This window comes from Alternaria postmessia (genome assembly GCF_024291825.1).
Source record: "Alternaria postmessia strain BMP 2775 chromosome Unknown scaffold_10, whole genome shotgun sequence".
In the NCBI taxonomy this organism is placed as follows: Eukaryota; Fungi; Ascomycota; class Dothideomycetes; order Pleosporales; family Pleosporaceae; genus Alternaria; species Alternaria postmessia.
The window spans coordinates 527,940-554,808 of record NW_026260083.1 but is presented as its reverse complement, the minus strand read 5'-3'; the positions used below and the strand labels follow the sequence as shown (position 1 = coordinate 554,808).

Sequence of the window (26,869 nt, the reverse complement as noted above, 5' to 3'; positions counted from 1 at the left end):
CTGCACGCTTGGGCTGAGATCCTATACAAACTGGATATGTATAAATGCGCTTATGAGCCACAAAGAGCATGGCAGTCAGGGACCGTCCTGTCACTCACTATCCTTTAGACTCCCCATCAGTCCAAAATGCTGGCCAGATCCTTCACTGTTTCTTTGGCCTGTGCTGCCCTCGCGTTTGCACAGAGCGCTTCGCTTACTGTCCCACCTGCTGCAGAGACGCTCGCTGCCAAGATCACGCCTGCAGAGCTTCCTCTTTTCGATGGCGAGACCATACAACTGACAGACGATGTCGTAGCTACGCTCCTACAGAACCCTGATCTTGCAGAGTATGCGTCACTGTACGAGTTCGAGGACAGCTCGAACTCTACGCTTTCGGTGCGGGCACGCCGCACTCGTAGAGCTCTTCGTTGCAAGACTATGCCTGGGGATGAATTATATCCGAGCAAAGCTGCGTGGAGTGTTTTCGACACCTTACTTGGCGGTGCTCTGGAGAAGATTGTTCCTATAGGCTCGTCCTGCTACAAGAAATCCGAGTATGACAACTGTAAGTGTACTTGTACAGACTGCATGTGAAATATACACTGACTTCGTACACCGACATCTAGACGATGCCGCAAAGTGCGCGAACCTGGTGAAGAACTTCGATCAAGAAGAGATTTAGTTAGTAGCGATACTTGACAGCGAACCGACACAGCCACTAACAGCAGCAGCTATGTTGATAACGGTGCACTGATGAACCCTCTGTGGTATGGAATGACCTGTCCCATTCCCACTTCAGGCGACTCCGCCAACGGAACTTGCACCCAAGGTGGCTACTCGGAGTATGCTGTAAAGATCAGCAACGTTGCGCAGATTCAGTTAGCAGTGAACCTCGCACGCAACCTCAACCTTCGCCTAGTCGTTCGCAACACTGGTCATGGTAAGTGTCTCTATACGAACTGCATGTAATAAATATACTAACTTCGTACGCTTTGATTTAGACTACAACGGTCGCTCGGTAGGGAAAGGTGCACTGAGTATCTGGACGCATGGCCTCAAGGAGATCAAGTATGTCAAAAACTACAAGAGTTCGATGTACAATGGACCGGTCTTCAAAGTCGGAGCGGGCGTCCAAGGTTTCGAGCTCTACCAAGCTGCCGACAAATATGGCGTCTCCGCTATCGCTGGTATCTGCCCTACCGTGGGTGTGTTTGGAGGCTACTCTACAGGCGGCGGGCACAGTCCTCTAATGCAGTTGTTCGGCGTGGGGTCTGATCAAATCGTCGCTCTCGAAGTCGTCCTTGCTAGTGGCCGTTTCATTACTGTTACCCCAGAGGTCAACAGTGATCTTTACTGGGCCATGTTAGGCGGTGGAGGCGGTACCTTCGGCGTGATCACATCTGCTGTAGTCAAGGTCCACCGCAAGGTCCCGGTCACTCAGTCTTCCTGGACCATCATGACGTCCGAGGCTGTTACAGTCGAAAAGTTCTGGGAGGCATTTAAGTTCTTTTTCGACAACATTCCCGTTTACAACCGAGCGAAAACCTACTCCTATTTCTCCCTCATGAAGCTCGCACCAGGAACTTACATGTGGTCGATGGGCCCATTCTTTGCCACGGACAAGACAGTCGAAGAGTATGACGCTCTTATCAAGCCTTTCTACGAGAAGTGTGCCTCGCTTGGTATTGAGCTCAGCCCCAATACAACCCACCACGACAGTTTCTACCCAGCCTACCAGGCGACATTTGGCACCTTCAACTATTACATTGGTGGCGCCACAGGTATTGCGGCCAACCGTTTGTTGACATCGGAAAACTGGGAGAACTCTGAGATTCGCAACCAAACAGTGGCCGCTATTCAGCAGATTGTGGAAAATGCTATGATGATAAATATGTACCACCAGCGCCCTATCGACCCGGAACAAAAGGGTATCAATTCTGTCAACCCTGCTTTCCGCAACGAAGAGAGCCAGATGGTCGTCATCAACAATGTCCCCGAAGAATCCGCTGCGGGGTGGCAAGCTACCGTCGAAAAGATCACCACTGAGGTCATGGCTCCTCTACGTGAGATATCACCCGCTGGCGGCGCGTACGGTAATGAGGCCGACATCGCCGAGCCGGATTGGCAACAATCTTTCTGGGGCTCCAACTACCCCAGGCTCCAGCAGATCAAGAAGAAGTATGATCCTGGTATGCTCTTCTATGTGCATCATGGTGTTGGCACCGAAGGCTGGGCCATTGATGACAACGGCATTATCGGCGCGGGTGTTCAGTCGACGGACGGTCCATTGTGTCGCGTGTAGTCGTGTTAAAGCGATGCGCTCGGTCGTGTAGATATTTCAATGCAAATGCGATATTCTCAATGGCATTTTTCTCGATGAACTCCCGGACAATGACACGCGTCACCGAGGCCGCACGGCGCTTACAGTGTTCATGGACGCGTATGGTAGTGGGCGTCCCGTCTGCCAAGACATTGATGCGACGATATAGAAACGTTGTTTTGAGTTATCGGCAGTTGTAATCTGCCTGGGCAGGCGTCGATGCGATAAAACGGGCGGACTGATGAGGTCGGGCTGTCCCATGATCGACTCTCTGTCACAAGCTCAGAAGCCATACGTGCTCTTCTATAATTTTCCGGTGGTGCTTCACAATGCGATGTGACTGAAGAGCGGAAAAATCGCCGTCGGTTCCGCTCTTTTACGCGTCGAAGGATTTGCCGGTGGGAGCTTTTTGGGGGGCTGTGCGACACTTATGCTGCAGACGCGGAGTGCGGCCGCCTCCCCGTCCCTTAGCCCTGTCATCTGCAAGACGTTGTTCTAGAAGATCTGAAAGCGGAGGGAAAGTCGATGCGACATGCATGACCATGTCTCGTCGCACGTCCGCGCCTATGAGGAGTCGAGACGTGCAAGGAGCCGGGTTGTTGCGTCGCAGGTCATGGTGAGGGCCAGATTGTCAGGAAAGTGTATCGAGCGCGAAGCACCAGGGCAGGTACACCCGATTAGTCAACCTTCAACAGTCTGTCACTACTACAGGCAACGGGATGTAAAACAAACAGAGATCTCGTCCTCCGCCATGGCTTCCTTTCTCACGCCTCCGTCTTGTGATCGTCAGCTGCTTATTCTACAAATCTGCACTCAAATCTTCGGAAGACTCAGTATCCGACGCGGAATCTTCAACATCGGTCTCCAGCATGTGCCCCTTCAGTAAGCTTGGCAACTATATCGCTCTTTGATATCGCTAATTAAAAAAAAAGCTTCGTTGCCTTCTGGTGAGGGTCCAGCTCGCTTCTCCCCCAGCGCTGTCAAGGACTGGCAGCCCAGGCGAAAGTCTGTCTCGAACGCTTGTGAGCGATGTCGACGGAGGAAGATTCGATGCGACGGCGAGACGCCCTGCTCGACGTGTAAACGTTTTGCAATACAATGCGTGAGAACACAGAAACCAAAAGAAGTTGTGGCATCGTGAGTGCTAGCATCAAGACGCGTCATTGCGTAGTCACATGACCCATGTTCTAATGAATCTGAAGCGAACATCGTGAAGCATTAGAAGGACGAATACACCAGCTCGAAGCACAGTTGGCCAGACACGTTAATGCGCCCATGCATGGTATGGAATCCATCGACCAGAACCTCATGGCCGGCACGCCAACATCCTTCGACTGGCAAGCGACGCCTTCGCACCTCAACCTCGACACCACAATACCCGCCACATTCACCGCCGATGACTTGGATATGGGTTCTTTCTCAGCCAGAAGCGGGAGCATGCCTTCCATCGCCATAGATGAATGTGAGCCTTTCCCCAACTTCTCCACGCCGTCTTCACCAGTACCTTCATTATGGTTAGGTACCACGCGTGCCTCGTCACCCGATTCGATGCCACCTGGATCCGCACTACCGCAGTTCGGAACGGCATACCCACCCATGAGCAAACCCATGCCATCGTCGATCGAACCGCACACGGCGCCATCTTGGGAGTTCATGGCTCAAGCAAGCTCCAGTCAGTTACAACCAGGTACTAGCAGTCGAGGTCATTCTCGGAAGACTTCAACCTCTTCCCTGTCTCAGGCTAGTAATGAGCAGGCCATGTCGCCAATTCCTGAAGTCGAGGATGACATCCTCCCTCTGGCTCCAGCACCACGACTACCCCGTCAAGGCATATTCGCTGCTCGTCATACGGAGAGTCCTGGCCCAGGCTCTTCCCGATCAAGTTTCACCGACCGCAGTCGTGCTCTGGCAACCACTCCACTTCCCAGTCGCTTCGAAGCAGAGACCTTGACAACGGAGTTCGTCCAACATCTCGAGTCCCTGGACTATAGAGCTTACTCCATCACCCCCTCACTCTTCTCTCGGTTCTGCGAATCTGTTTACCCCAACTCTCAGCGACCTGCTGTCGAAATCTCTGCCTCCATGCCAATGGCACGCTTCCATGTCTTCCTAGCAATGGCCATTGCGATGAAGGTGAGGATCAAGGATGCGCCAGAAAATACAAACGCGCTCCTTGATACTTGCTACGAGCTTGCCATGCAGCAAGCTTGTTCTTCCACATTCTGGCAAGAGACAGGTGGGATGGAAGCAGCTCAACTGTTGGCACTTTTTGCCTCGCTTCGCAAACCTGCTAGCGAAGAGCCGCGCGGTCTTCAGCACTCCTTCTCTTGGTGAACAGTAGAGTCCCAAGATGATTTTTTTTTCGTACTCATGACTGTATGTCTTCTCTTTCCTTTCTGTTTATCCTTGATCTTTCCGAAAAGTCGCGACCATTCCCGTGTCATCTTGTACATATATAGCATACCTTTACGAACGGCAGCCTTCTTGCAAGCGCAATAGATACCATCCTATCCATGCTGAGAACCTGTGTCCTCTTGAATCCCGTATCTTGCTCTTCTTTCGAGTCGCAACAGGAGAATGCTACGGATATCATCTATGCTACTGCAGTATACATGTAAGGTATCAGACGCGCATACGGTCTCATGAGCGGCCAATTGCCCTTGAGCTGATGAGCTATCAGAAGCCAGTCATGAGTCGCAAAGATAATGCAGTGCGAAATTTTGGGACTTGGGGCAATCGCACCAGATGCGAAGTTCCACATCTAGTAGTCTTACATGGCTCAGGTGCTCCTATGTGACTGGAGAAGAAAGAAGAGGCAACACTGGCGAGGTACTGCTTTGCCTCCGTGACGGCATTCGGTCGCAGCTTACCCGCTGGCAATGCCGGCTTTAATTCCGAAACATGGGGCGCGGTATACCCGATTTGGCGATTCCCCCTCAAATACCTTACCGGTGGTTCGCAGAGCCATAAGACGAGACCTCCACTGACACAAGGTGCCGCAGAGAGCTTGAATGATGTCGCAGATTGACGGAGCTGAAGTAGCGAAGCACCACAGCAAGAAGGACTGCTGGATAGTGCTAGATTCCAAGGCATACAATGTGACAAACTTCCTGTCCGAGCACCCAGGTGGCGCACCGATTATCCTCAAGAATGCCGGGTCGGTGAGTAGTATTGCAGTATTGGCGCAACTCAACACTGACGTTGATCAGGATGCGACGGAAGAGTTCAAGAAATACCACCCGTTGAGCTATCTGGACGATTATCTGCCCAAAGATGCGTTCCTCGGACCTGTCGACCCCAACACATTCGGCCAGCTACGCCAGATCAAGAGCGAAGAATCAACAAAGCCATCCGAAACCGACCCGAATTCCAACGAAATTCCACACGTAAGCCTCTGTGTCTCGACCACCGACTTTGAAGCAGCGGCCAAAGCAGTCTTACCTCATAAGTCGTACGTTTACGCTTCTGGATCCGCCAACACAGGTGCATCGCTCAAAGGCAACCTCGATGACTGGGGTCGTATCAATTTCCGGCCGCGTGTAATGCGAAACGTAGGCGATGTAGACACGCGTCGCAAGATCTTCGGGCATAGCTCACCGTACCCATTCTACATTTGCCCCATGGGAACGATGGGCGCCATCCACGAAGCTGCTGAGCCGGAAATGATCCGAGGAGCAGTACGGAAGGGGATCCACAAAGTCGTTAGTACTGCGAGCTCCAAGAGCAGCGAGCAGATCATGCAGAGCTATCAAGATGAGCAAAAACGACTTGGTAATGGCAGTCCGACGCAACTATTCTACCAATACTATATGCCCGTCGACCGCAACAAGGCTATCGAGCTCATGCGCATCGTCAAACGCTGCGGGTATAGGGGCCTGTGGATCACAGTCGATACGCCTGTTCTTGGTAAGCGAACGGCGGATCGATATCTTCAGGCCGAAGAAGCACTAGCAGTTGGTCTTGCAGAAGAGAGTACTGCAGAGTGGGAGACAGGCGGCGATAACGCTTTCGCACCTGCCATGGGTGGACGGCCGGTACAAGGCCAATTGAGTCCGCATACCACATGGGAAGATCTAGTGTGGATCCGCAAGGAATGGGATGGACCGATTGTGCTGAAGGGAGTGCAGTGCGCGGATGATGCGAAGCTAGCAATGGAGCATGGTTGTGATGGAATCTTGCTCAGTAACCATGGGGGCAGGCAGTTGCACACCGCACCGAGTGCGCTCATGACGTTGTTGGAGATTCGAACGTATTGTCCAGAAGTCCTGGAGAAGCTGGAAGTCTTCCTCGATGGTGGTCTGAGAGATGGGAACGACGTGCTGAAGGCGCTGTGCCTGGGTGCGACAGCTGTGGGCGTAGGAAGACCCTTCCTATATGCGCTTGGAGCTTATGGGTCGAAGGGTGTTGAGAGATGTGTTGACAGTAAGGATCATCGCGGTTTGAGAGTCAAAAAAACGTGCTAACATGTGACAGTTCTTGCGGATGAGCTGCAGACAGGCATGCGCTTGTTAGGCATCACATCGCTGGACCAGTGCAGACCTGAGATGGTTAATGCAACGAGACTGCTGAATGAGATGTGGCGACCGGACCAGTTGAGCTTGAAGAGTAAGCTGTAACAATACGACTACCAGTCATTCGCGGATATATGCCCGAGAAAGTCCAAGTATTACATGTCAATGTGAGGGAAGTCTGCTACAGGCACACTTTGCGGTACCCCTCCACTTACCCCAGAGATTTGCACTTCCAGAACCAATAGGTAAAGGCTCAGCCCGCACTAGACTGATGCTGCCGCTGTCGCCGATCCCGCCGAAAGCAACGGGCTCAAAATTCTTCTGCCCCTCAACCCCTCCTCACCCCACCATGCTTTTACCCGCAGAATCTCGACGGGAATATAAGCGTCGCATTCAAATCTTCTTTCATCAAATCTTCCTTAGGTGAGATGGCCGAGTTGGTTATGGCGCCAGGTTAAGGTTATCTTAACATATATTCCTGGTCACGAAAGTGGCGTGGGTTCGAGTCCCACTCTCATCAGCATTCGTCTGCTTCAGCAGATACCCCAGGTCATTTTTTTGCGCCTTTATCATGCTTGGATGGCTGTGCCTTTGCGCTTTTGCCATGTCTGCACCTAGTTTTTCATTTTGTTACTGGAATACCATTCAGCATCCTACCTCTAGCCTGCTTACATCTTAATCTGGAGAAGTTCCGTGTTGGGCTGTTTCAGAGATCGTCGTGTTATTACACATCCTCTTCGATAAGAGAGCAAGTTGGGCAACGGAGACATGTTTAAAGAAAGCGTGTCCCGATAATGTAGCATTGTTAAAGAACCTGGAGTGTACTGCTTAGTTGTGGTTTGTGCATTTCCTTAGTTACTTCCTAGCGACAGCAACATGCGCTACACATTTGAACCCCTCTACTTCGATTACATCCGCGTCATTTTTTCCATTCAAAGGCCTCTGAATTTTCACGGCAGCTTTTTTCCCGGCAATGTTCAATTGCTTTCTGAATTCTTCGTTCTCTTCGTCCGTCCACTTTGGACCCATATGCTTCCACATGCCGAACAAATAGCCGCAAGTCTCTTCTAAACTCCTTGAAGCATAGTAAACTGTCTTCTCGTGCAACTCAACATCTTTGAATCCTGCACCTTCCAGCGTCTTCTTGAGATGCGAAGCTTCGAACCAATCGTCCGAAACAGGCCAGCGAAACAAGGGCTCTTCTGGCTTGACCGCTTTCTGTGCTTCGTGTACAACAGCCATGTGGCCTACAGACTTCCAACTAGTAACAATCGCTGTTCCTCCTGGCTTGAGCGTACGATGGATTTGCGCTGCACCCTTTGCCGCGTCGGGGAAGAAAAAGATGCCCATGTTGGTTATGGAGTGCGTAAACGTCTCATCGGGGTATGTCAGGTCGACACCGTCCATGACATCAAAAGACAAAGTCGCCGAAGACTTTGTAGCTGGAAGGGTGTGCCGCGCTAGATCAACCATCGATTTCGCATTGTCGACACAGGTGATCTTGATCGGAGTATCTGGGTATTTGAAAAGAATTTCTTGCGCGACAATACCATTCCCGCATGCGTTGTCTAGAACGACGGAGTCGGAGTCGATTGGGGGCAGTATGTCGACCAGATGCATGGCAGTTTCGCGAGTGCAGCCACCAGTAGAGGCCTCATAGCTTGATGCGAGCGTGTCGAACATTTCGCTGGCGGTTACGCTGGGTTTACTCATGATGGCCGGCTGTTTGCTGTTTTGTTTCGAGCGGTACAATGTATATGCAGAGAGAAAACAAGGCGAGGTTAGTGAGGTACTTATAGGCGGCCTGAGGCTTACGAGAGACCAACACAGCTGACATGCGTGGTGGCTGACGTGAAGCAAACCAACGCGTGTGATACGCAGGAGGCATCAACAAAACTCATAATTCATCGGAAGAATTTCTTCCTTGTTTGTACGATCAAAGTGGATTGGTAAGTCTCCGGATTTCTTCCTAGCCGAGAGTTCGGATACTTTCGCCCTCTAAAGTACCCGAGCTTAGAAATCGATTGTGTATTCTTCATAACAATCGAGAGTCAATCGTACGTACTTTCAAAGATTCTATTAAAAGTGAACTGGTGTATCCTCCTCTATGCAATTCTCAAGTTACCCAAGCGGTACTTCATGCATTTGGTAGCGGAACTCTCTAGCATTTACATCCCTATCTTGCCGTTTATGGCAACGCACACCTCTTCGATGCTAGTTTGATCTAACTTTAGGGAAGAAATGGTTCGCCTGCGTGCACGCCTTAGTAGTCAATGGGATTCCAGAAGGCGCACCAAGGCCTTTTTATTTAGAGCTTCGCATCCTTCTTGAACCTGATCAACCCATCTTGGAAGGTTGTCGCAATATGCACTCCACGTTTATAGTCCCACATACGACTGGTATGAAGTGCTCTCCCACCTGTAGCTCTAGTGAGCCAGGCCTCTTGCACAAACCATTTTCGCCCGTCTTTGTCACCATCCTTGTGCTCTTCTAGGTTGCAGAGTGGTAGCGAGCCGTCTTCCCACAAGGTCGGATCGGCGTTTGGGTGGTCAATCCGTGGCTCAGAGGTCATGAGGAGATCTTTGATACCGACATGAAAGACGACACTGTGAGATAGGGATGCCATGCGGGTGTAGTCTCGCGGCCGACCGAGATGGTTTGGGACGATGAAGAGAGAGTTGCGATCCGATGCATACAAATGTGCGCAGGCATGCATGTTGGCCTCTCGTGTCAAGTCAAACTTCTGATCTGAGTCTGAGGGAGGCGGATATGGTGCGGTAGGTAATGGCAGTGAACCACGGAGGGTGTAAAAGGTCAGTTGCTTTCGATCGAGCGGATGGCGGCTACGGTTGTAATCCGTCATATCAGCCTTACGTATGTGCAATCCAGCTACGGGGTTGAAGTGTTCTGGATGCGCTGGAAGGTCTAAGCGTGGATTCGCGCAGTCAGTATATGTCTCACATATAGTTCGTATGGGGTCACTTACATGTTTCCCGGAAATATTCAGAATCATTGCTTGGAGCCGCTGGATGCTCCATCGGCTCATCGGCTTTATCTTCCAGTGTATCCTTGTATAGGTCCCTCAAATCCACGTCCTCTTGGACATCGAAGGGTGAGGTCTCTTCCCTTTTGAAAGAGCAGGTGCATACAAACATATACCCATGAGCGGCAACCTGGCTCACGGTCACGTCTCGGATGCAATAGTTGTAGCCATCTCGGATTTTTCGAACGCGGTACGTGTAGTGTTCATTTGGCTTGCCGCCTAAGATGAACCATCCGGTGATGTTCTATCATATTAGGTAGCTGCCGTAATAGTACGACACTGGTAGCTTACATGTATTAAGAACCCTTCTGCGACAGTTTGCGCTGCAGCCCATGCAGCTTGGGCAAACACGTGCCCGCCGTATGTTCCATTCTCGCCGCCAGTTGGTGAGTACGCTTTTACGATCGAGCGGAATGTCCTATCATCGATACGTTCAAGTTCGATTACTTTTTCGAAAGGAAGTACGCGTTTATCGTCGGTGAAATATGGACGAACAACCATGACAACAATGGAAGCTTCCCAGATGGTACAGATTGATTAGTCCGTCTTCTCGAGGGATTTGCTTGAGCTGAGTCGATATTGGTATTTACAGCTGGTGCAGACGCGACGCTAAAAAGTTACCTCGGAACACGCGGGGTTCGGTTGGATGACGGGACAAGACAACCCCCACTAGTGTCACTCAAGCCGTATAGATAGTCATGGCACGATATGATGACCCAGGCTGTGCGATGCCTCTGAGACCGAAGGAGTTGCAGTTCTCTACATGCTCAATGTTTACTTCAGTCCGATCTTCCAGACCTCTTCTTCAGGAACCATAGCCTAACAAAGTAAAACACAAGACCACAAAGCCAGATCCCTACGAGAATCGCTGCCTGTATGGGCGCGAATACAGCGCCTCTAACAACGACAAAGCCGCTGATCAGGGCAAAAAGTATAGGGATAAGAATGAGAGGCTTCACGGGTCGGGGTAGATCGGGCTCTCGGAAGCGTAAGATGATGGCTCCAAGCACGGTGAGAAAGAAGAAAGCATATTCAGCCAGCCCGTTGAGGGTTAACAGGATGCGCATGTTTCCGAGCAGAATATATATGCCAGAAAGGATAGTGTTGAGAATCAAAGCATTGCTAGCAGTCGTCAGAGAGTGATTGTCAAAGAATGCTCGGGTATATACGTACATCGGAGACTCTCCATTGTCCATGGCCATATCCGCTGGCTCATCCGAATCGGCAATTTTGCTTACTCTGAGGGTACCAACATATCCGACTGTGCCAAAAACACGCGGGAACCAATTGTTGTTCGCCGCTGCCACAGTCATCCTTCCAGCGACGAAAGAGTTACCAAGGGCGGAGCCCGCAATTACAAGACAGATGAGCGCTGTAGCAAAGTAAGCTACACCCTTGCCAAGGAAATGGGTAACAGCCGTCTGGTGTATGTCAGTACGCAAGATCGTGGCACTTAAGTTTGCAAAACTTACTACAGCAGCAGCATCCGTTGTTGATACAACCCCCCAGGGAAGTAAAATATAGTAGACCGCGTTAGCTGCGACATAACAGAGTATGATTGTAGGTATAGCGGTGTTGATTGACAGTGGAAGCTGACGGCTGGGATTCCGCAACTCAGCTGCAACATAGTTGGCTTTGTCCCAACCAGAGTATGCCCATAGAGCTCCATAAAGAGCAGTTGAATAGAACCCAAGTGACTCCCATGTAGTCACCTTTGTCCAGTCGAACCTTGATCCGTCGGGTAATACTGTGTCTCTTGGCGAGAACCAATTGTTTTGATGCCAATCATGACCTCCGAGGTCCTTGCTCTTTCCGACAAAGACAAAGACCACGACTAACCCAGATATGATAAGCAAGGAAATGGTAAGCAGTTTTATGGCAACGAAGAAGCTAGATAACCGAGTGCTCGTCTTGGTGCTGATGGAGTTTAGAGTCGTGACACACACTAGGACAAGCAGAGACAGCAATTTATGCGTGATAGGCGGATCTGGTTCATTCACACCCAAGCTGGAGTAGATGGACTCCACAAATACGATGCTGAGAATCGCAAGTGTAGCTGGCATGGTCGCAACGACCCAAGACCAAGCCGCCATGTATCCAAAGACATCTCCATAAATGTAAGTGAGATATGGTTGGATGCCGCCTTCGCCAGGAAACGCCGTACCGAGCTCAGCCATGGTCAGAGCGCCACTCCATGCTAGAATACCGCCAACTAGCCATACAAGTAGCCCAGCGCCAGGTGATGGAACATTCGCATCGATGGGTCCTGGCGATGAAAATACTCCGGATCCGATGACGATGCTTATCAGGAGCGCGAAGCCATCGAGCGCACCCAGGTTGCGGGCAAAAGTACTTCTCGCGGCGGTAGTTTCATCGTATTCCTCATCTGGAGCGTACGACGTTGTCGATTCCTGGCGCAGTAGAGGTGCTGTCTCTGAGGATGCCATTTGTCGCGTTCTTGAAGTGTACAGAGGCTTGATAAGGTAATCGTCGTTGTTTTGCCGAGGTGATTGCGCGCCACACGCGTCAACGCGGTGTAACTTAGAGAGCTACGTGTCTTCTCTGAGCTTCAGAGATGTCGCAAGCATGTATCTTTTGATATTGCTAAGTTAAAGGAACCAATCCTCAATGTGGTGGTAGGAGAGGACAGGAAGGCTGGATTGGCGTGTGTCGCGCGATGCTATCGCGTCAGGATGAGCCCGAGTTACGTCATCCCGATTACCCACCACATGCCGCGACATCAGAATACGAAACTTCATTCACTAATACACTTGCAGACGTACACCCATATATTTTAGAGGGCCCGTTGAGCTGAACTATTTGCAGATTCATTTTTCGTTTAGTACGACGTCATCCTGCAGACCTTGACTTGACATCTTTCTCTGCCAACCACATAGAGCTTGGAACCCTATGGCCAAGTATCCGCTGTCGCCAAGACGCACATGCATCTATTGGAACACATACGGTAGAAGATTAGCACTATGTTGCCTCAGAACCTGGAGAGACCAGATTACAACAAATCGATTGTTGGGATGGACCCTTAATGTCCAATGAGATACATGTCGCCCAGTGACAGGCTAGTCGGGCTTAAATCAGGGAGTGACTGTAATCTAGAATTGAGGCGTTCCCAAGGCTTCCTACCCGACGAGTCATCCCAATAAGGAAGAACGATACAGCAAAGAAGAAATCATAAGTAGAGACGCGACATTAGACGTTGGAACACCATAGATAAACTTCTTGAAGGTGTAAAGAAGGTCTTGCGCAAGCGGTATGTATCCGTATGCAACTCTGGTACTAGGACTATAGGTAGATTTATCATCTCTCATCTATGCAACCATGACAACCGAAGGCATAAATACCAACATCCTCTGACTTGTGGACCACATATGATCTGTCTTTTGGTCGCAGTGCTGGGATGGCCAGAAACCTGTTCGCTAGCGTGCCTTCACATGGGAAACTGCGGGGAGGTTAAGCTTAAATCTTTAGTGCAATGACAGACCAATGACGCTGGGTGGGAATCATTGGCCCTTGCAGAGTTAGTGTGCTGTATAAGGCTTAGTGATGCCCATCATCATGGCGACGTCATTTCTTGTGAGCTCACGGTTTGCTCGCAGCTGCTTAAAGGTCTGGGTCCCTGGTCGAACTTCTATTCATCACACATTGCCTTTTTTCAAGATACCCAAATCTTTCTCAACTTTTCACCAATCTCTTCCTCCAATCAATTCACCGAGAAGAACACACATACCAACGCCACCATGTTCTCGAGACAAGCAACCCAGAATGCGCGGTTTGCAGCCCGTTGTGCCCGTCGTCCAGCTTCGCGGGTAGCCAGCCCCCAGTTCCGCGCCCAACAACCCCGCTTCCAGTCTACCGAGTCAGCAACATCCGGCAACGCGGGTGCCGGCTCACATGCCGCAATCGGTGCCGCATCTGGTGCCCTTGCAGCCATCACAGTCGGCTACATCTTCTACAGACAATCGGGTGCTCGTGATGTTGTAGTAGCTTCCAAGACTGCAAAGGGCTACGTCAACTCAGCTACACAGAAGATCAAGGAGCAAACACCAGAGCCCAACGAGGCGCTGCAATGGCTGCGAAATGCTGCGCAGAGCTACGCTGCTTTCATCCCCGGTGCCAAAGGCTACGTTGACTCCGCCTTCGATGACCTCGATGCTATCCGTGCAAAGCACGGCAAGGAGGTTGACCAGATCGTCACCGAGGCATACGACGAGATGCGCCAGGTTCTCGGCAACGGTGATATGAGCCTCGTCACCGCACACAAGACTTGGGACGTTATTACCAAGCACATGAGCCGCATCGCAGATCTTGCTGGCGACGCATCACAACAGATCATGGACAACCACCCTCAGCTCAAGGAGAAGGTTGGCGGTAACATTGATAAACTTAAGGAGTACGGCGACAAGTATGGTCCCGAGGCCAAGAAGGAGGTCGACAGGACATGGAAGCAGATCAGTGACGTCGTCAAGACTGGCGTAAGTGCGTCGAACATTGAGAAAATCAGGAGCATCGTGCAAGAAAAGGTGGAGAAGCTGAAGAAGATGGGCGATGAGGCTTGGGACAAGGGTATGGAGCAGGCAAAGCCCTACCTTGACAAGAACCCTCAGGTCAAGAAGATTGTCGAAGAGAACGCGGATGCACTCAAGGGCGGAAATGTCCAAGAGCTGTACGAGCGCGTCAAGTCTGCCGTCGAGAAGGGTGATACTGGCGACCTTGAGTCATACGTTAAGAGCGCCGCCAACAAGGCCAAGGAGTCTGGTTTCGGTGATATCGAGCAGTACTTCAAGCAGATCCCTGGCGGCGACCAGATCATGCCCAAGCTAAGCCAGCTTCAGGACGTTGCCCAGAAGCACGGCGACGAAGCACAGAAGCTTTTCAAGGACACCATCTCGGAGATCTCCAGCCTCCTCCAGAAGAAGGGTGAAGAGGCATCCAAGTTGGCCGACAAGGCAAAGGAGGACTCTAAGAAATAGGACACGACAGAAATGTTGTCCTAGCATGATGAGGAGTGTAACGACTACTTTACTTGTACGATTATATGCATCATCGGCGTTGACCAAGTCCAGCGAAAATATCTTAGCATCTGTAAACAATCTTGAAAGCAACTTCAATCTGACTACTATCTGCTGTCGCCTTCTCTAGCCTCTCTGTGATGTCCCACATTGGTTCGTCGCACAGTCGGCTAGAGATGATTGCATCAAGGTATTGTGCGGGGGATGCATGTCCATGACTGCCTGCATGCAGGAACTGCTCACTGTGCACACCGCACACCGTGTTGACGTCTTCTGGAATCCTCTATGCGGGGTGAACTGTCGGTGTAATATGTACATGTACGTCTTATAGGCTGCACACAGGAGTTGCCGCCAAACTAACCCCGCGATCGGCTAAGGAGGTGAGTGGGTCTGTGGTGAAAGAAAGTGGTGAGAGAAGGCGATGGCGGCGTTCGTGCGCCCAATGGACCGGGCACGCTCCACTGAGGCAGCCAATGACGTAAATGCGCCTCCCCTCCCCCCGGCTGCGCCGCCCTTCTCTGACACCTGGCAAGCGCTGCTACTCTATTTACTTGTCCCTCAACAAATTCCCAGCCCTCTACATCTTCTCACTCCAATTCCCCACTTGTCTCTACCAAACTCTTCCTTTACACGTCGATCGACACTACTCCTACCGCCCACCTAACCCAGACACACTACACAACCGCAACCATGGGCAAGGTAAGCATCGGCGTGCTCACATGTACCCCGCTGGTACCCCGCTAACACGTGCATAGGCGAAGTACATCATGCTCGACTGCGACAACACGCTCGTCCAGTCTGAGCGTTTTGCGTTCGAGGCCTGCGCCGACCTCACCAACCAGGTCATGGAGAGGCACAACATCGATGCCCGCTACACAGCCGAGTCATTGCTCGAGGACTTCGTCGGCCACAACTTCCGTGGCATGCTCAAGGGCCTGCAGGAGAAGCACAAGTTCAAGATGCCCGACGACGAGATGGAGGACTTTGTCGCACAAGAACTCGGCGCCGTCACTCTCAAGCTCAGCCAGAAGGCTGTCGAGTGCCCTGGCGTGACCGAGCAGCTCACCAAGCTCAAGGAGGAGGGCTACCCTATGTCTGTTGTCTCTACTTCCGCCAAGAGCCGCGTCGTCGCTTCCATCGAGAAGGCCGGCATCGCCCACTTCTTCCCTCCTGAGCACGTCTACTCTGCTGCCACCTCACTCAACCCTCCCTCTTCCAAGCCCGACCCCAAGATCTACCTATACGCTGCCGAGCAGCTAGGCGTCAAGCCTTCCGAGGCCATCACCGTCGAGGACAGCAAGAGCGGTGCCACTGCTGCCATGCGCGCCGGTATCCCCTGCATCGGCTACGTTGGCATCTACGGCATTGAGGAGGGCAAGGACAAGATGGACCAGATGGCTAAGCTTCTCACCGAGGAAACCAAGTGCGCTGCCATCATGTACGATTGGAAGGACTTCCCAGAGTGCTTGAAGAAGGTCGAGGCCAAGTTGTAAGTCCTTACTTCGACACTTCTGTAGGCGCTGAGGAAGATGAACATTTGATGAACTCGACCCGCCATTGCGGGGGAGCTTACGATTACATTCACGACATCAATGATTAAATAGATTCAGTAATGAACAATTTAGCGGACATGGTCCCATTCACATTTACATTCACATTCATATCCACGACAACCATCTTTACTGTTCCTTTGTTCTACCGTGTTTACTATTTTGTTTGGTGACGCAATGGTGGGACCCGCGCCGTTCGTGGGCAGGCACAGCGTTCCAGGCTCGGGTGACGGCCCAACGCTGCCCCGCTCCCCACTTGGTACCTGCAAACTTCAACGCGAAACATCCCGAACATCGAACTTTTGCCTTTGCCATCCCAGATCCCTAGTGCCAGCTTTTCGTCGCGTCAATTTCTGCTGCTCACGCGTCCTGCAATGAGCAGTCTGAGCCGCCGTGCCCATGTCGACGGTCCGATCCATTAATGTGCTGATCCTCACTCCGACCTCAGCGCTAGCTGGCTCCTGATTCTCGGACTGAAGAGCCTATAGCTTCGGCTAGTGAAGGGACGTCTGCTTTGCCAAATCAACGCTCACGTGATTACAGAGAAATCAGCTGATCAATACCGTGCCAAGCGAATGTGCCTCGGTAAGAACAGGGCCTCAATATTACGCAAAGTCGTGCTCTACCACACTCTTTACGCAAGACCCAACAACCCCTTGTCCGCCGGGTCTTTCCACAACGCAGAATCAACACTAGCCACTGAACAGCTGGATATGACATGCGCGAATCCTAGCACAGAGTTTAACGACAGCACCTCATCCTGTTGTTATCTTCGCTCAACAGATCTGCACCTTGGCATTCTGGCGGCCAAGACATGACCAAGACATGCTTGATAAAGCCTCCTTCCTATCCTGTCGACAGCTCCTTGCTCGAAGCTTTTGCTTCATCTAACACCACCAATGTCATACCCTGTACGGCATTGGACTTCATATACACGTTGCTTATGATCTTTGCCGACTGCCAATCGTGGATCTACACCACCTCGTGTGATGGGTCACTACATGTATAGTAGCATCGAAAGGGGCAGGTATTGTGGCTACCTGCCGGGTTAGCCATAGGCAGTGCAGAATGGATACTGGCATTTGGAGTACCTCTGTGTCGGAGAGCACGCATTTAAGAGTACGTGAGAAGCCTGCTGTGACAATCCATCGGCACCTGTCGCATCGTTCAAGTCACAATCAACATGTATCTACGCACAGCCCTTCTATCTTTGTCCGCCCTTGCGGCAGCAAAGGAAATGCCAAAGGACGAGTTGAGAGCCGCACAGCTTTATGACTCTGGCATCAGGCACGAAAACAACGTTGCCCTCAAGAAGGTCACAAACACACTCCTTTCCTGCGAATTTACACTAAGCCTTAACAGGAGTCATGGGCACGTCAGGAAGCTGCAGGCATGTACAACTCTGCTCAGTATGCTGAGATCAAAGACAAAGTAGAGTGTCTGAACGGTACTGCGGTTACTGGAAATGACGTTTTTCAATGCAAGAATGTCAGTTCACCCACCATGCATCAAGACTCTCAACCATTAACACATTCAACCAGATTGACTTGCTCCATTTCTTGTCCCATGCTGAGCTAGGCAGCACTCGTGGTGTCGGATCTTCGTCATGGGGCTGGACATCCGAGGACGGTCGCGAGTTCGTTGCTATCGGACAACAAGACGGTGCCGCATTCGCCGAAATCACGGCTGAAGGCAAGCTCTCATATCTGGGCCGTCTGCCAGCCTACTCTACGCCTAGTACATGGCGCGAGATCCGTGGCCAGAACAACCTCATGATCATCGGCAGCGAGGCAGTCGGCCATGGAATTCAGATCTTCGACATGAAGAAGCTAATCGACATTGACCCTGCGTCCCCCGTGACTTTCAGCAACAACGGCGATTTGACTGGTCACTTCAAGGGCCTCCCTAATGGCAGAACTCACAACGTCGTGACAAACCCTGAGACCAACTTCATCTATGCCGTTGGTGCGCAGCCAAGGACGGACAAGTGCAAATCTGGAATCATCTTCATCGACATAACCGATCCTTCGAAGCCAACAAGCCCAGGCTGGTAAGTGTGACTTTATGTTGGAGATGAGATCACTGCTGACCAAGGATAGTGCATCGGAAGACGGATATGTACACGATGCTCAATGTCTTATCTACCGCGGACCAGATTCCGAGTTTGAGGGCCATGAGATTTGCTATGGCTACAACGAAGATTCTCTCACGATATATGACGTGACCGACAAGAAAGCCCCAGTCATTCTGTCCAACTCTTCCTACGAGGGTGCGGCATACACCCACCAGGGCAACGTTCTAGACCCCATGAACCAACAGTTCCTCCTGCTCGACGATGAGTACGATGAATACGACAAGGTCGGCCCTGCTATCCCTGGTCATCCCATCACGTACATTTGGGACATCTCGTCTCTCCGCGCGCCTAAACAGACTGGACTGTACAAGAGCGGAGCAAAGGGTATCGACCACAACCAGTATGTCGCGAACGGCTTCGCATATCAATCGAACTACGGCACCGGATTCCGTGTTCTTGATGTCCGCAGCATTCCCGATGACCCGACGGGTGCTGGTGTGAAGGAAGTTGGCTTTTTCGGTATGTAAAAACGAACGTCCTAGTCTTAGTGTACCTTTACTTACATCTACCTAGACGTATACCCTGAGGACGATAACATGCCTGGAGGTGGTACTGTCGACTTCGTCGGCACGTGGTCGAGCTATGCGCTGTTCAAGAGTGGCCACATCTTGATCAACACTATGGAACGTGGTGTCTTCATCGTCAAGATGCAGGAGGGATTCGACAGATAGACGGATAGAGCATATTCATTTTGGAATTACTCGTGGCAAAAATAAGTTTAGGGTTTATTATCAACGTCGATCCCGGCTGTATTCCGTCGGTATCAGTGCGGCTTTCTACCAGACGATTGGTCCATGATGAATCTTCGGCGCAATATTGCGCATACTTGGAACTTGTAGATTGGAGCCATCAAAGTCGGAATTCAAGCAATCAAAGTCCTGCCATGGTCTGGCCTTAGCATCTAGCGGCGTCGGTGTCACCGTTGTTCATCGTGTTTTCTTTTTGTCCATGTCCGCTTGCCACGAAAACGCGTCTAGCCGCCAAGCTTGCATCCCTCCGCGCAGGATCTAGTGGCGGAGCAACACTATCGCCTCTTGCTGTTTCCTTCGTTATGATTGTGGCGTAGGCGCGCCAAGAAGAAGCTGCGGGGATTTGGGCTTGGCTCCATGTCTAGAGGTCCTTCCTTCCCAATCAAGTTGCGCCCGGCCGTGAGCTAGATGTCTCCGCCGAGAGAAGCGGCTATTCTCCTTCCTCATGCAATACAGCATTGCGCAGCCAAGCAGACCTTCATCAATCGTGTCGCCTTCGCCCCAGCTCCTCGCCCGGCTACCCGTTTTCATGGGCCCACTGCACGTCCTGACTTATCAAATTGCGGTGCCTGAATGACAATGGAGCGGCGATTGATACAGCAGCTGCCTGTATTGGTTAGTTCTGCAAGCACACAATGGCTCAAGTCCGCTTCCTGGACCAGGTATATGGATACGAGGTATAGTATATAGAGCCAGTCTATACCTGTGACAGGTCCCAAGGCAGCTTCCTCTTCTCCTGGCTCATCTGTCATTATCCTTTCTCAAGATGAGGTTCGTCCCCTTCGTTGCGCTTGCTGCGCCTGTCCTCGCACAGTACGATGCGAAGCCAAAGCCTACCGCAAAGCCCGGAAAGCCGCATCCATCTGGTCCTCCTAGGAAGCTCGTCTCCCCCAAAGAGCTGATCAAGGAGATCAAGCTCGAGGACTTACTTGAGGGTTCTCAGCAACTTCAAACTTTTGCCGATGAGGCTGGTGGCAACCGTGCCTTTGGTAGCACTGGACATAACGCTACGACCGAGTGGCTCTACCAAACGCTCAAGGCTACCGGGTACTACGATGTGTATAAGCAGCCTTTCGTCGAGCTCTTCACTGCCGCTACGACCAAGTTCACGGTTGCTGGCGAAGAGATCCCCGTGTCTTACATGACTTTCGGTCCCTCTGGTGATGTCACCGCAAACCTTGTCAAGGTTAACAACCTCGGATGCGCTGTTGATGACTTCCCTGCGGAAGTTTCTGGCCAGATCGCACTCATCTCGCGAGGCACTTGTCCTTTCGCTGATAAGGCTGCTAACGCCTTGACCGCCGGTGCAGTCGGTGCAGCGATCTACAACAACGAACCCAACACACCTCTGTCTGGTACTCTCGGTGGCGAAGGCGACTACGCCCCCGTCGTCGGTATGACCAAGGAAGCCGGCGACAGCCTTTTAGCCAAGCTCGGCAATGGCACAGTTGAAGCTACTCTTTTCATCGATGCCATCCGCGAGAACCGCACCAACTACAACGTCATTGCCGAGACGAAGCAGGGCGACCACGACAACGTACTCATGCTTGGTGGCCACACCGACTCTGTCTTTGCCGGTCCTGGTATCAATGACGATGGATCTGGTACCATCGGTACCCTCATGACTGGTCTTGCTCTGACCAAATTCAAGATCAAGAACGCTGTTCGTCTCGGCTTTTGGGGCGCAGAGGAGTTTGGAAAGCTTGGTTCCTTCTACTACATGAAGACAATCAACGGCACTTTCGGCGGTAACGCAACTGAGGTCAACAAGCTTCGTGCCTACCTCAACTTCGACATGATTGCTTCGCCCAACTACGTTCTCGGTATCTACGATGGCGATGGTAGCGCGTTCAACTTCTCCGGTGCCCCTGGATCCGACAAGATTGAGAAGGACTTCGAGGAGTTCTACGAGGAGCGCGGTCTTCCCCACGTCCCCGCTCTCTTCTCTCTTCGCTCCGACTACGCTGCTTTCCTCGAGAACGGTATTCCTTCCGGAGGTCTGTTCACAGGTGCCGAAGTGTTGAAGACAGAGGAGGAGGCACAGCTCTTCGGTGGTGAAGCTGGCCAACCACTCGACGCATGCTACCACCAAGCTTGCGACACTATTGACAACCTTGCTGAGGATGCTTTCTTGCTCAACACTCAGAGCATCGCGAACTCGGTTGCCAAGTACGCGCTCAGCTTCGAGGGTATTCCAAGGGCTAACATGACGCTTCGCAAGCGTGGCGCCGAAAGGAGCAGGCTCATGTCGAGGTTTGATGATGGTGGCCATGCGCACCACGGCCAGACTTGCGGTGCTGGAAAGCATACTATCTAGACATCGTGTTATTATATGATCTATCGAGGAGTTGGATGATGATACCATGATGTGATGATGTTGTAGAAATAGAAAACTCGAATGTAATAAAACATTTCAATCCATGACCTTGTCTTACAATCCCCCGTTGCATATGTTTGAGTAAACAGCCGCGTGGCCTTCACAAGTTTGACTAGATTCCACACCTCCTTGTTATGTCGATTCATTGGGACAAATATCGTTCTCGTGCTTGGTTCACCACCGGGTCCCTCTATGCTCCAGATCTCCATGCGAATGCAAAGCTTATCACAGCCAGAAGGCATGCGTTTGTGAAGATAAATACCATGATTCCAATCGCTTTACCTTCTTCTCTTCTGTGCCGCGCGACCTATCTTGTTCCATTTCTGCCTCTACTTACCTTCAAAAGTGCTACACTCACACTCACACCATCGCAGTGAAGATAAGCATACCAAGCTCCTGGCGTATGCAAAGATAATGAGCGAGTGACAGAAAGAGGATAGACCGAGAGCGGAACATGGAATTGGGGCGGAAGATCTGAGGTAAGAGCGGACAGCGCACACTATGATGGCGGACGACGGTGGACACTACAGCATTCCCTCCCTTTTGCGATATAGCATGAATTGAGCGAAAGTACCTGAGAGGGTGTACTGCGTATACGAGGTCGGCGATCGAAAAGAGACCGTGAGTCTTTCATTCTACATTTTACAAAGTTTAGTCACGTGCGACATCGGTTTGGTGGCTGACTGCGGCGCTACAGCCCTACACTACCAGCATACTCCGAGTGATGGGCAGAGGCGCTGCCACAAGCTTGATGCGTATCAACCATGTAGAACGTAGTGCGCCTGGTGACGTCGATGATCCGGCGGGAGCCAGGTATTTGAGATGGCGTACTACAGATAGCCGCGTACCCGGCATGTACAAGGACTTCCCAAGTTGGGCGACGAGAGATCGAACTGGGTTTTGGTGGCTGCGAACGATACTTACTCTGGATTGAGAGCATGTGTATTGCTGACGAGGAACCTCGTGTTCTCGGTTATTGAGATCGCACCGGAGGCGTCCATTGCCGGCGAAGTTTGCGGGGCGCGCTCCGTTTGGCCTGGGACGTTTATCGGCGACCCTGAATCGTTAGCTGATCTAGCCACGCTCATGATGAAGATCTTAGTCGATCTCGCGAAGCTGTATGCCATCACAGTATCGATACCTAAGTTCTTGGTTCTGTATACCTGGAACCCAAGGCAGCAAGTGCAAATCGGCCAGGACCATTCGACTCGAAACGCCGGGTTGCCCAGATGTCGATGATCGCCTGGACCCGCCTAACGCATGTCGTAAATCTTCCCGACTTCTCCAGGCGATCAGCGACAAGGCCTTCCGCGATTCTACTGCGGTCTTATTAGGGACATCATATCCACTCCACAGATCTTGTTGCACTGTGATGAGGGATTCTGAGTTTTCGCTCGGAAACAAAGGTCCGATCTTGGTAATCTTGTCTAGGCCACTCAGTGCGCGTTTCATTCGTAGCCCTGTTCCCTGCGATCGGAGCTTGCTAAAACTCCGACGTTCATCCAGAACCAGTATACCCTGTTAGGAGGTGCCCGGACCTTTGCAAGCTGACGCCGCCTCGAGGTTGAACGGACTGGAAATCATTCGCGCAAAAGCGCCTTGGAAGGCACGAGGCACGTGGTATACGGTACGCCATACCACGCCAAACGGTACGGCCGCACCGACGCTAACAGAAAATCGCCGGGGGTTGGACCGAAAACATGGAAATTGAGGAGACAAGACGAGGAATTCCGGGCCCCCGGGAGCCGCATTGATCATGACAGTTGTAGCTTCAATGATGCAACGGAGCCCCACAACTGTGAAGGAAGTCAGAATCCAAAGTCTCAGTCGCATCATGTGTTGAAGCAGAAGGTGCGCCGGCTGCGACGTCTGGTTGCAGAAGAGCTGAGTAGTACGTTTCCTGGTCATAGTATTCATGCGACGCGGTCCAGTGCAACTTTACTTTGCAGCCATCCGTAGTCGACATCTGTAGGCAAATCACAGTACGCGGAAGGATCGCCACACCTACCGGTAAGCCCACCGTAGCTAGTAGCTCAACATCATCGTAGACACGGTAAAATCCTTGCGCGCCGCCAGGAATCTTGACAGGCGCTATAGCTTGGAAACAGCACCAGCTGCGCCGCCGCGCGTGTCAGAACAGACCTCTAGTTTCTACTCCGGAGTACATCCCTCACCGCTGCCAGCTGTGAAGGGATCTGCAAACTTAGAATCTGCCAATGCTATGTCGCAACCAAGACATCGCAGCCTGAGCGCTTCCCCGGCTGTCTACATGCTGATATGCATCTACCTGAAGCTTCTGCAGTAAGATTCGAACACCACCCCGCGAAAGGGATGCCCTTCCCTGCCAGGCGAGCATTAGTGTTCCAATAAGATAGATCCCGTCCCGTACGCAGGTCGGACCAGGCACCGCACTATCCCAGGGCAAGCGACAATGCTGTTACAGGCTTAGTAGCGCGATTCACGAAAGGATCGGTCGTTTGGCGTCCCAGATATCCACACAAGCCTGACGCCCAACGAATAGAAATAATCCTTCTCGAACATTGGGCCACTACGCCACTTTCTACTGAACCTTATTCCGACTCGAGAATCTGTCAACTCTTCGCTTCATCTCCTGAAGTCTCCTTAGCTGCCGTTATGGACCACTCAGTCTGGACAAAAGATGGCCAGGGTCTCGCTTGTGTCATTACGATTCATCCTCCACCGAGCCTATATCGCATACAACACCACGTTCGCTGAATTGTGAACGCTCGTTGTAAGGCCTTCCCTCACACTGCACCACATTTCTACGCCGACCCAACATGAGCGGCGAATTCAGAGATGTACCATCCTTTCAACCATGGGGCCCTTTCATCTCAGATAGTTACGAGAACGAGCCTATCACCAAATCAGATATCATCATCGCCTCCGTGGTGTGGGCGCTGACACTGATCAATGTCATCGTAGCCCTATGGCTTATACAAAAACAAACACGAGGATCTCGATCACCACTGAGGAGTGTGTACATCTGGATGATATGGCTGGAACTTATCGTTTCGTTCGTGATGGGACTTGAGAGTTTCCTGCACTTGTTGAAGTACATCAGACCAAGTAAGTGGCTCCAACGTACGGTAATTTGTGGTTATACTGATCAAACTACAGGTTTCGCATTTTACTTCACGATCCTCTTCTGGTGGTGTATTCAGGTTCAGCTTCTGTTGCAGATTATCATCAACCGTATTCGTGTCATCGTACCTGACCGAAAGCGGTCGAGGTGGATCATGATCACCACTGCCGTCTTCGTCACCGCCATCAACATCAGCGTGTTCAACATCTGGATTCCAGCACGGTTACAGATTAACTCAACGTAAGTTGCATTTTCGCTAAGCGCGTTGTATGAATGGTTGAGATGAGAAAGATGTTTATCTGAACTCAATCGACATAGCAGTCGTGGCAACGACACTGTTGCAGAGAGCGCACTCAAGTATACCATACAGTGCACTAACAAAGCATCAGGTATCATCTTGTCAATGAGTACTGGGACCGAATCGAGAAAGGTCTTTACCTTCTTGTCGATGCAGCGTTGAACTGGTATTTCTTGAAGACTGTCAAGGAGAATCTCATCAACAACGGCCTCACCAAGTACAACAAGCTTGTTCGCTTCAACCAGCAGATTGTCATGGTATCACTTCTTATGGACGTCATGATCATTGCTGCGATGTCGATACCAAACTCTTTTGTGTACGTACTTATTCCATTGAGCGCCCACCTAGCTCGCTTTCCTAACCCATCGTTTTCTAGATACATTCAATTCCACCCACTTGCCTACCTGGTTAAACTCAACATCGAGATGACAATGGCCAACCTCATCAAGCGCATCGCAATCTCCACATCACGCAAAACCGGCATGGCATCTATTGCGCAAGAGTTCAAATCCTCGTCCAACCAATCCACATCCGGCCAGCGCACTGGCGGCACAGTTCCCCACAAATCGCGCGGCTCAGTCCACGAGCTCGCGAGCTTCGCTTCCTATACTGTCGATACGAAAGCGACAAGCGACCAAGACCAGCATCGTGTCGTCAGCTTTGCCCCCACAGGAAATCAAATCAAAGAGACAAGGGAAGTCATCGTGCATACTGAACCAAATCCACACTACGAGCGCAGAGGCTCTGAAGTGGAGATCTCAGGGGGTCATGGGAGGAGACAATCGCACGGCGTGGTGATTGAAGAAAGAGGACTGCCCAGGCAAAAGAGCCTGGAGAGCATAACCGAAGGCAATGAGAGTATGAGGAGTGGCTTGACGCCGAAGCGGCTAGTGGACGATAGTGATGACGAGGCGGCGCTCGTGCAGCAAAAGAGCTGGGGATGGCCGAGACGACCGAGCTGAACATGAAGGCCATTGATGTATAGAATCTTTGTTTGCTCGTTTAGCACGGCTCGGTTGAAATATATAATACCTATTGATTTCGCGATATAGACATGCGATGAAATGATAATTATAGATCGAATAATTACGATTAGACGGAATGTTTCTTTCCTCATGCTTGTGTCCTGTTAGCCACGCTGCGACCCTCGTAGAGCATAAATGCTTTTCTCGACAACGTTCTCCAGTCGATTAGAGCGCTCTCTTCCCCTCGGCGAATATCAACCACACTCATGTGCGTGGGCGCATGCTGGAACCCGGCTGAATTGGACAGGCATCTGATTCTAAACAGACCAGCACTGGGTATCAGGTGTTGAGTGATCACGCCGAGCAGAGTTTCGGAGACTATACGTCAGATACGCCGAGTTGATGGGCCGAGTGGTTCTGCCGAAAAGTAAGCAGACATGATGCCGTCGGTATTGTGAGATTCGATGTGAGGCCATGCCGATATGCAAGACTTGATACTTCCGGGAAAGCCGCTGCTGCCCTGATCGATAGGATGGCAACGTATGCGACGAAAACTCCATTTGAAAAATGAACTCACAAGACTTTCACTTACCTTATCATTGACATGGCAATGACAAGCCGGTGTAAATCACAGCTTCGCCTAGTCGTCTGTCTGAAACCACAAAGACACGCAGAGAGAGCGGATATTTTATCCATCAGGAAGACAAGAGGTTGTCGCGCTGTGCGCTTGACTATATTAGGTAATCTAAACATACACGTGACATTATTGCATTTTGATTCTCACTCTTCGATGCTCGAGCAGAAATGCATTGC

At 51.3% G+C, this 26,869-nt stretch overlaps 11 protein-coding genes and 1 non-coding gene across 12 annotated transcripts; 9 read left to right on the top strand and 3 right to left on the bottom strand.

Moving 5' to 3' along the window:
- Window positions 1–126: 126 nt before the first annotated feature.
- J4E82_002654 (uncharacterized protein) lies at window positions 127–2,281 on the top strand (the record flags this gene model as incomplete). The annotated part of the gene is made up of 4 exons (XM_051728952.1): window positions 127–544; window positions 606–660; window positions 711–919; window positions 981–2,281. The coding sequence occupies 4 exons, from the start codon at window positions 127–129 to the stop codon at window positions 2,279–2,281; spliced, it is 1,983 nt and encodes a 660-aa protein (XP_051591470.1).
- Window positions 2,282–3,168: 887 nt separating this feature from the next.
- J4E82_002653 (uncharacterized protein) lies at window positions 3,169–4,633 on the top strand (the record flags this gene model as incomplete). The annotated part of the gene is made up of 3 exons (XM_051728951.1): window positions 3,169–3,181; window positions 3,232–3,436; window positions 3,502–4,633. 3 exons carry the CDS (start codon window positions 3,169–3,171, stop codon window positions 4,631–4,633), a joined length of 1,350 nt encoding a protein of 449 aa, XP_051591469.1.
- Window positions 4,634–5,313: 680 nt separating this feature from the next.
- Window positions 5,314–6,915, top strand: J4E82_002652 (uncharacterized protein; the record flags this gene model as incomplete). Its single annotated transcript, XM_051728950.1, has 3 exons — window positions 5,314–5,460; window positions 5,509–6,721; window positions 6,773–6,915. The coding sequence occupies 3 exons, from the start codon at window positions 5,314–5,316 to the stop codon at window positions 6,913–6,915; spliced, it is 1,503 nt and encodes a 500-aa protein (XP_051591468.1).
- A 317-nt stretch (window positions 6,916–7,232) lies between these two features.
- On the top strand, window positions 7,233–7,330 carry J4E82_002651. Its single transcript has one exon. It is a non-coding gene; the product is annotated as a tRNA-Leu (tRNA).
- A 335-nt stretch (window positions 7,331–7,665) lies between these two features.
- On the bottom strand, window positions 7,666–8,523 carry J4E82_002650 (uncharacterized protein; the record flags this gene model as incomplete). The annotated part of the gene is made up of 1 exon (XM_051728949.1): window positions 7,666–8,523. The coding sequence occupies one exon, from the start codon at window positions 8,521–8,523 to the stop codon at window positions 7,666–7,668; it is 858 nt and encodes a 285-aa protein (XP_051591467.1).
- A 595-nt stretch (window positions 8,524–9,118) lies between these two features.
- Window positions 9,119–10,354, bottom strand: J4E82_002649 (uncharacterized protein; the record flags this gene model as incomplete). Its single annotated transcript, XM_051728948.1, has 3 exons — window positions 9,119–9,726; window positions 9,797–10,097; window positions 10,145–10,354. The coding sequence occupies 3 exons, from the start codon at window positions 10,352–10,354 to the stop codon at window positions 9,119–9,121; spliced, it is 1,119 nt and encodes a 372-aa protein (XP_051591466.1).
- Window positions 10,355–10,632: 278 nt separating this feature from the next.
- Window positions 10,633–12,300, bottom strand: J4E82_002648 (uncharacterized protein; the record flags this gene model as incomplete). The annotated part of the gene is made up of 3 exons (XM_051728947.1): window positions 10,633–10,975; window positions 11,027–11,274; window positions 11,326–12,300. The coding sequence occupies 3 exons, from the start codon at window positions 12,298–12,300 to the stop codon at window positions 10,633–10,635; spliced, it is 1,566 nt and encodes a 521-aa protein (XP_051591465.1).
- A 1,308-nt stretch (window positions 12,301–13,608) lies between these two features.
- On the top strand, window positions 13,609–14,841 carry J4E82_002647 (uncharacterized protein; the record flags this gene model as incomplete). Its single annotated transcript, XM_051728946.1, has 1 exon — window positions 13,609–14,841. One exon carries the CDS (start codon window positions 13,609–13,611, stop codon window positions 14,839–14,841), a length of 1,233 nt encoding a protein of 410 aa, XP_051591464.1.
- A 729-nt stretch (window positions 14,842–15,570) lies between these two features.
- J4E82_002646 (uncharacterized protein) lies at window positions 15,571–16,373 on the top strand (the record flags this gene model as incomplete). The annotated part of the gene is made up of 2 exons (XM_051728945.1): window positions 15,571–15,579; window positions 15,636–16,373. 2 exons carry the CDS (start codon window positions 15,571–15,573, stop codon window positions 16,371–16,373), a joined length of 747 nt encoding a protein of 248 aa, XP_051591463.1.
- Window positions 16,374–17,613: 1,240 nt separating this feature from the next.
- On the top strand, window positions 17,614–19,235 carry J4E82_002645 (uncharacterized protein; the record flags this gene model as incomplete). Its single annotated transcript, XM_051728944.1, has 5 exons — window positions 17,614–17,745; window positions 17,793–17,918; window positions 17,972–18,480; window positions 18,530–19,023; window positions 19,078–19,235. The coding sequence occupies 5 exons, from the start codon at window positions 17,614–17,616 to the stop codon at window positions 19,233–19,235; spliced, it is 1,419 nt and encodes a 472-aa protein (XP_051591462.1).
- An 844-nt stretch (window positions 19,236–20,079) lies between these two features.
- On the top strand, window positions 20,080–21,630 carry J4E82_002644 (uncharacterized protein; the record flags this gene model as incomplete). Its single annotated transcript, XM_051728943.1, has 1 exon — window positions 20,080–21,630. One exon carries the CDS (start codon window positions 20,080–20,082, stop codon window positions 21,628–21,630), a length of 1,551 nt encoding a protein of 516 aa, XP_051591461.1.
- Window positions 21,631–24,488: 2,858 nt separating this feature from the next.
- Window positions 24,489–26,053, top strand: J4E82_002643 (uncharacterized protein; the record flags this gene model as incomplete). Its single annotated transcript, XM_051728942.1, has 4 exons — window positions 24,489–24,777; window positions 24,829–25,033; window positions 25,183–25,407; window positions 25,468–26,053. The coding sequence occupies 4 exons, from the start codon at window positions 24,489–24,491 to the stop codon at window positions 26,051–26,053; spliced, it is 1,305 nt and encodes a 434-aa protein (XP_051591460.1).
- Window positions 26,054–26,869: the final 816 nt, after the last annotated feature.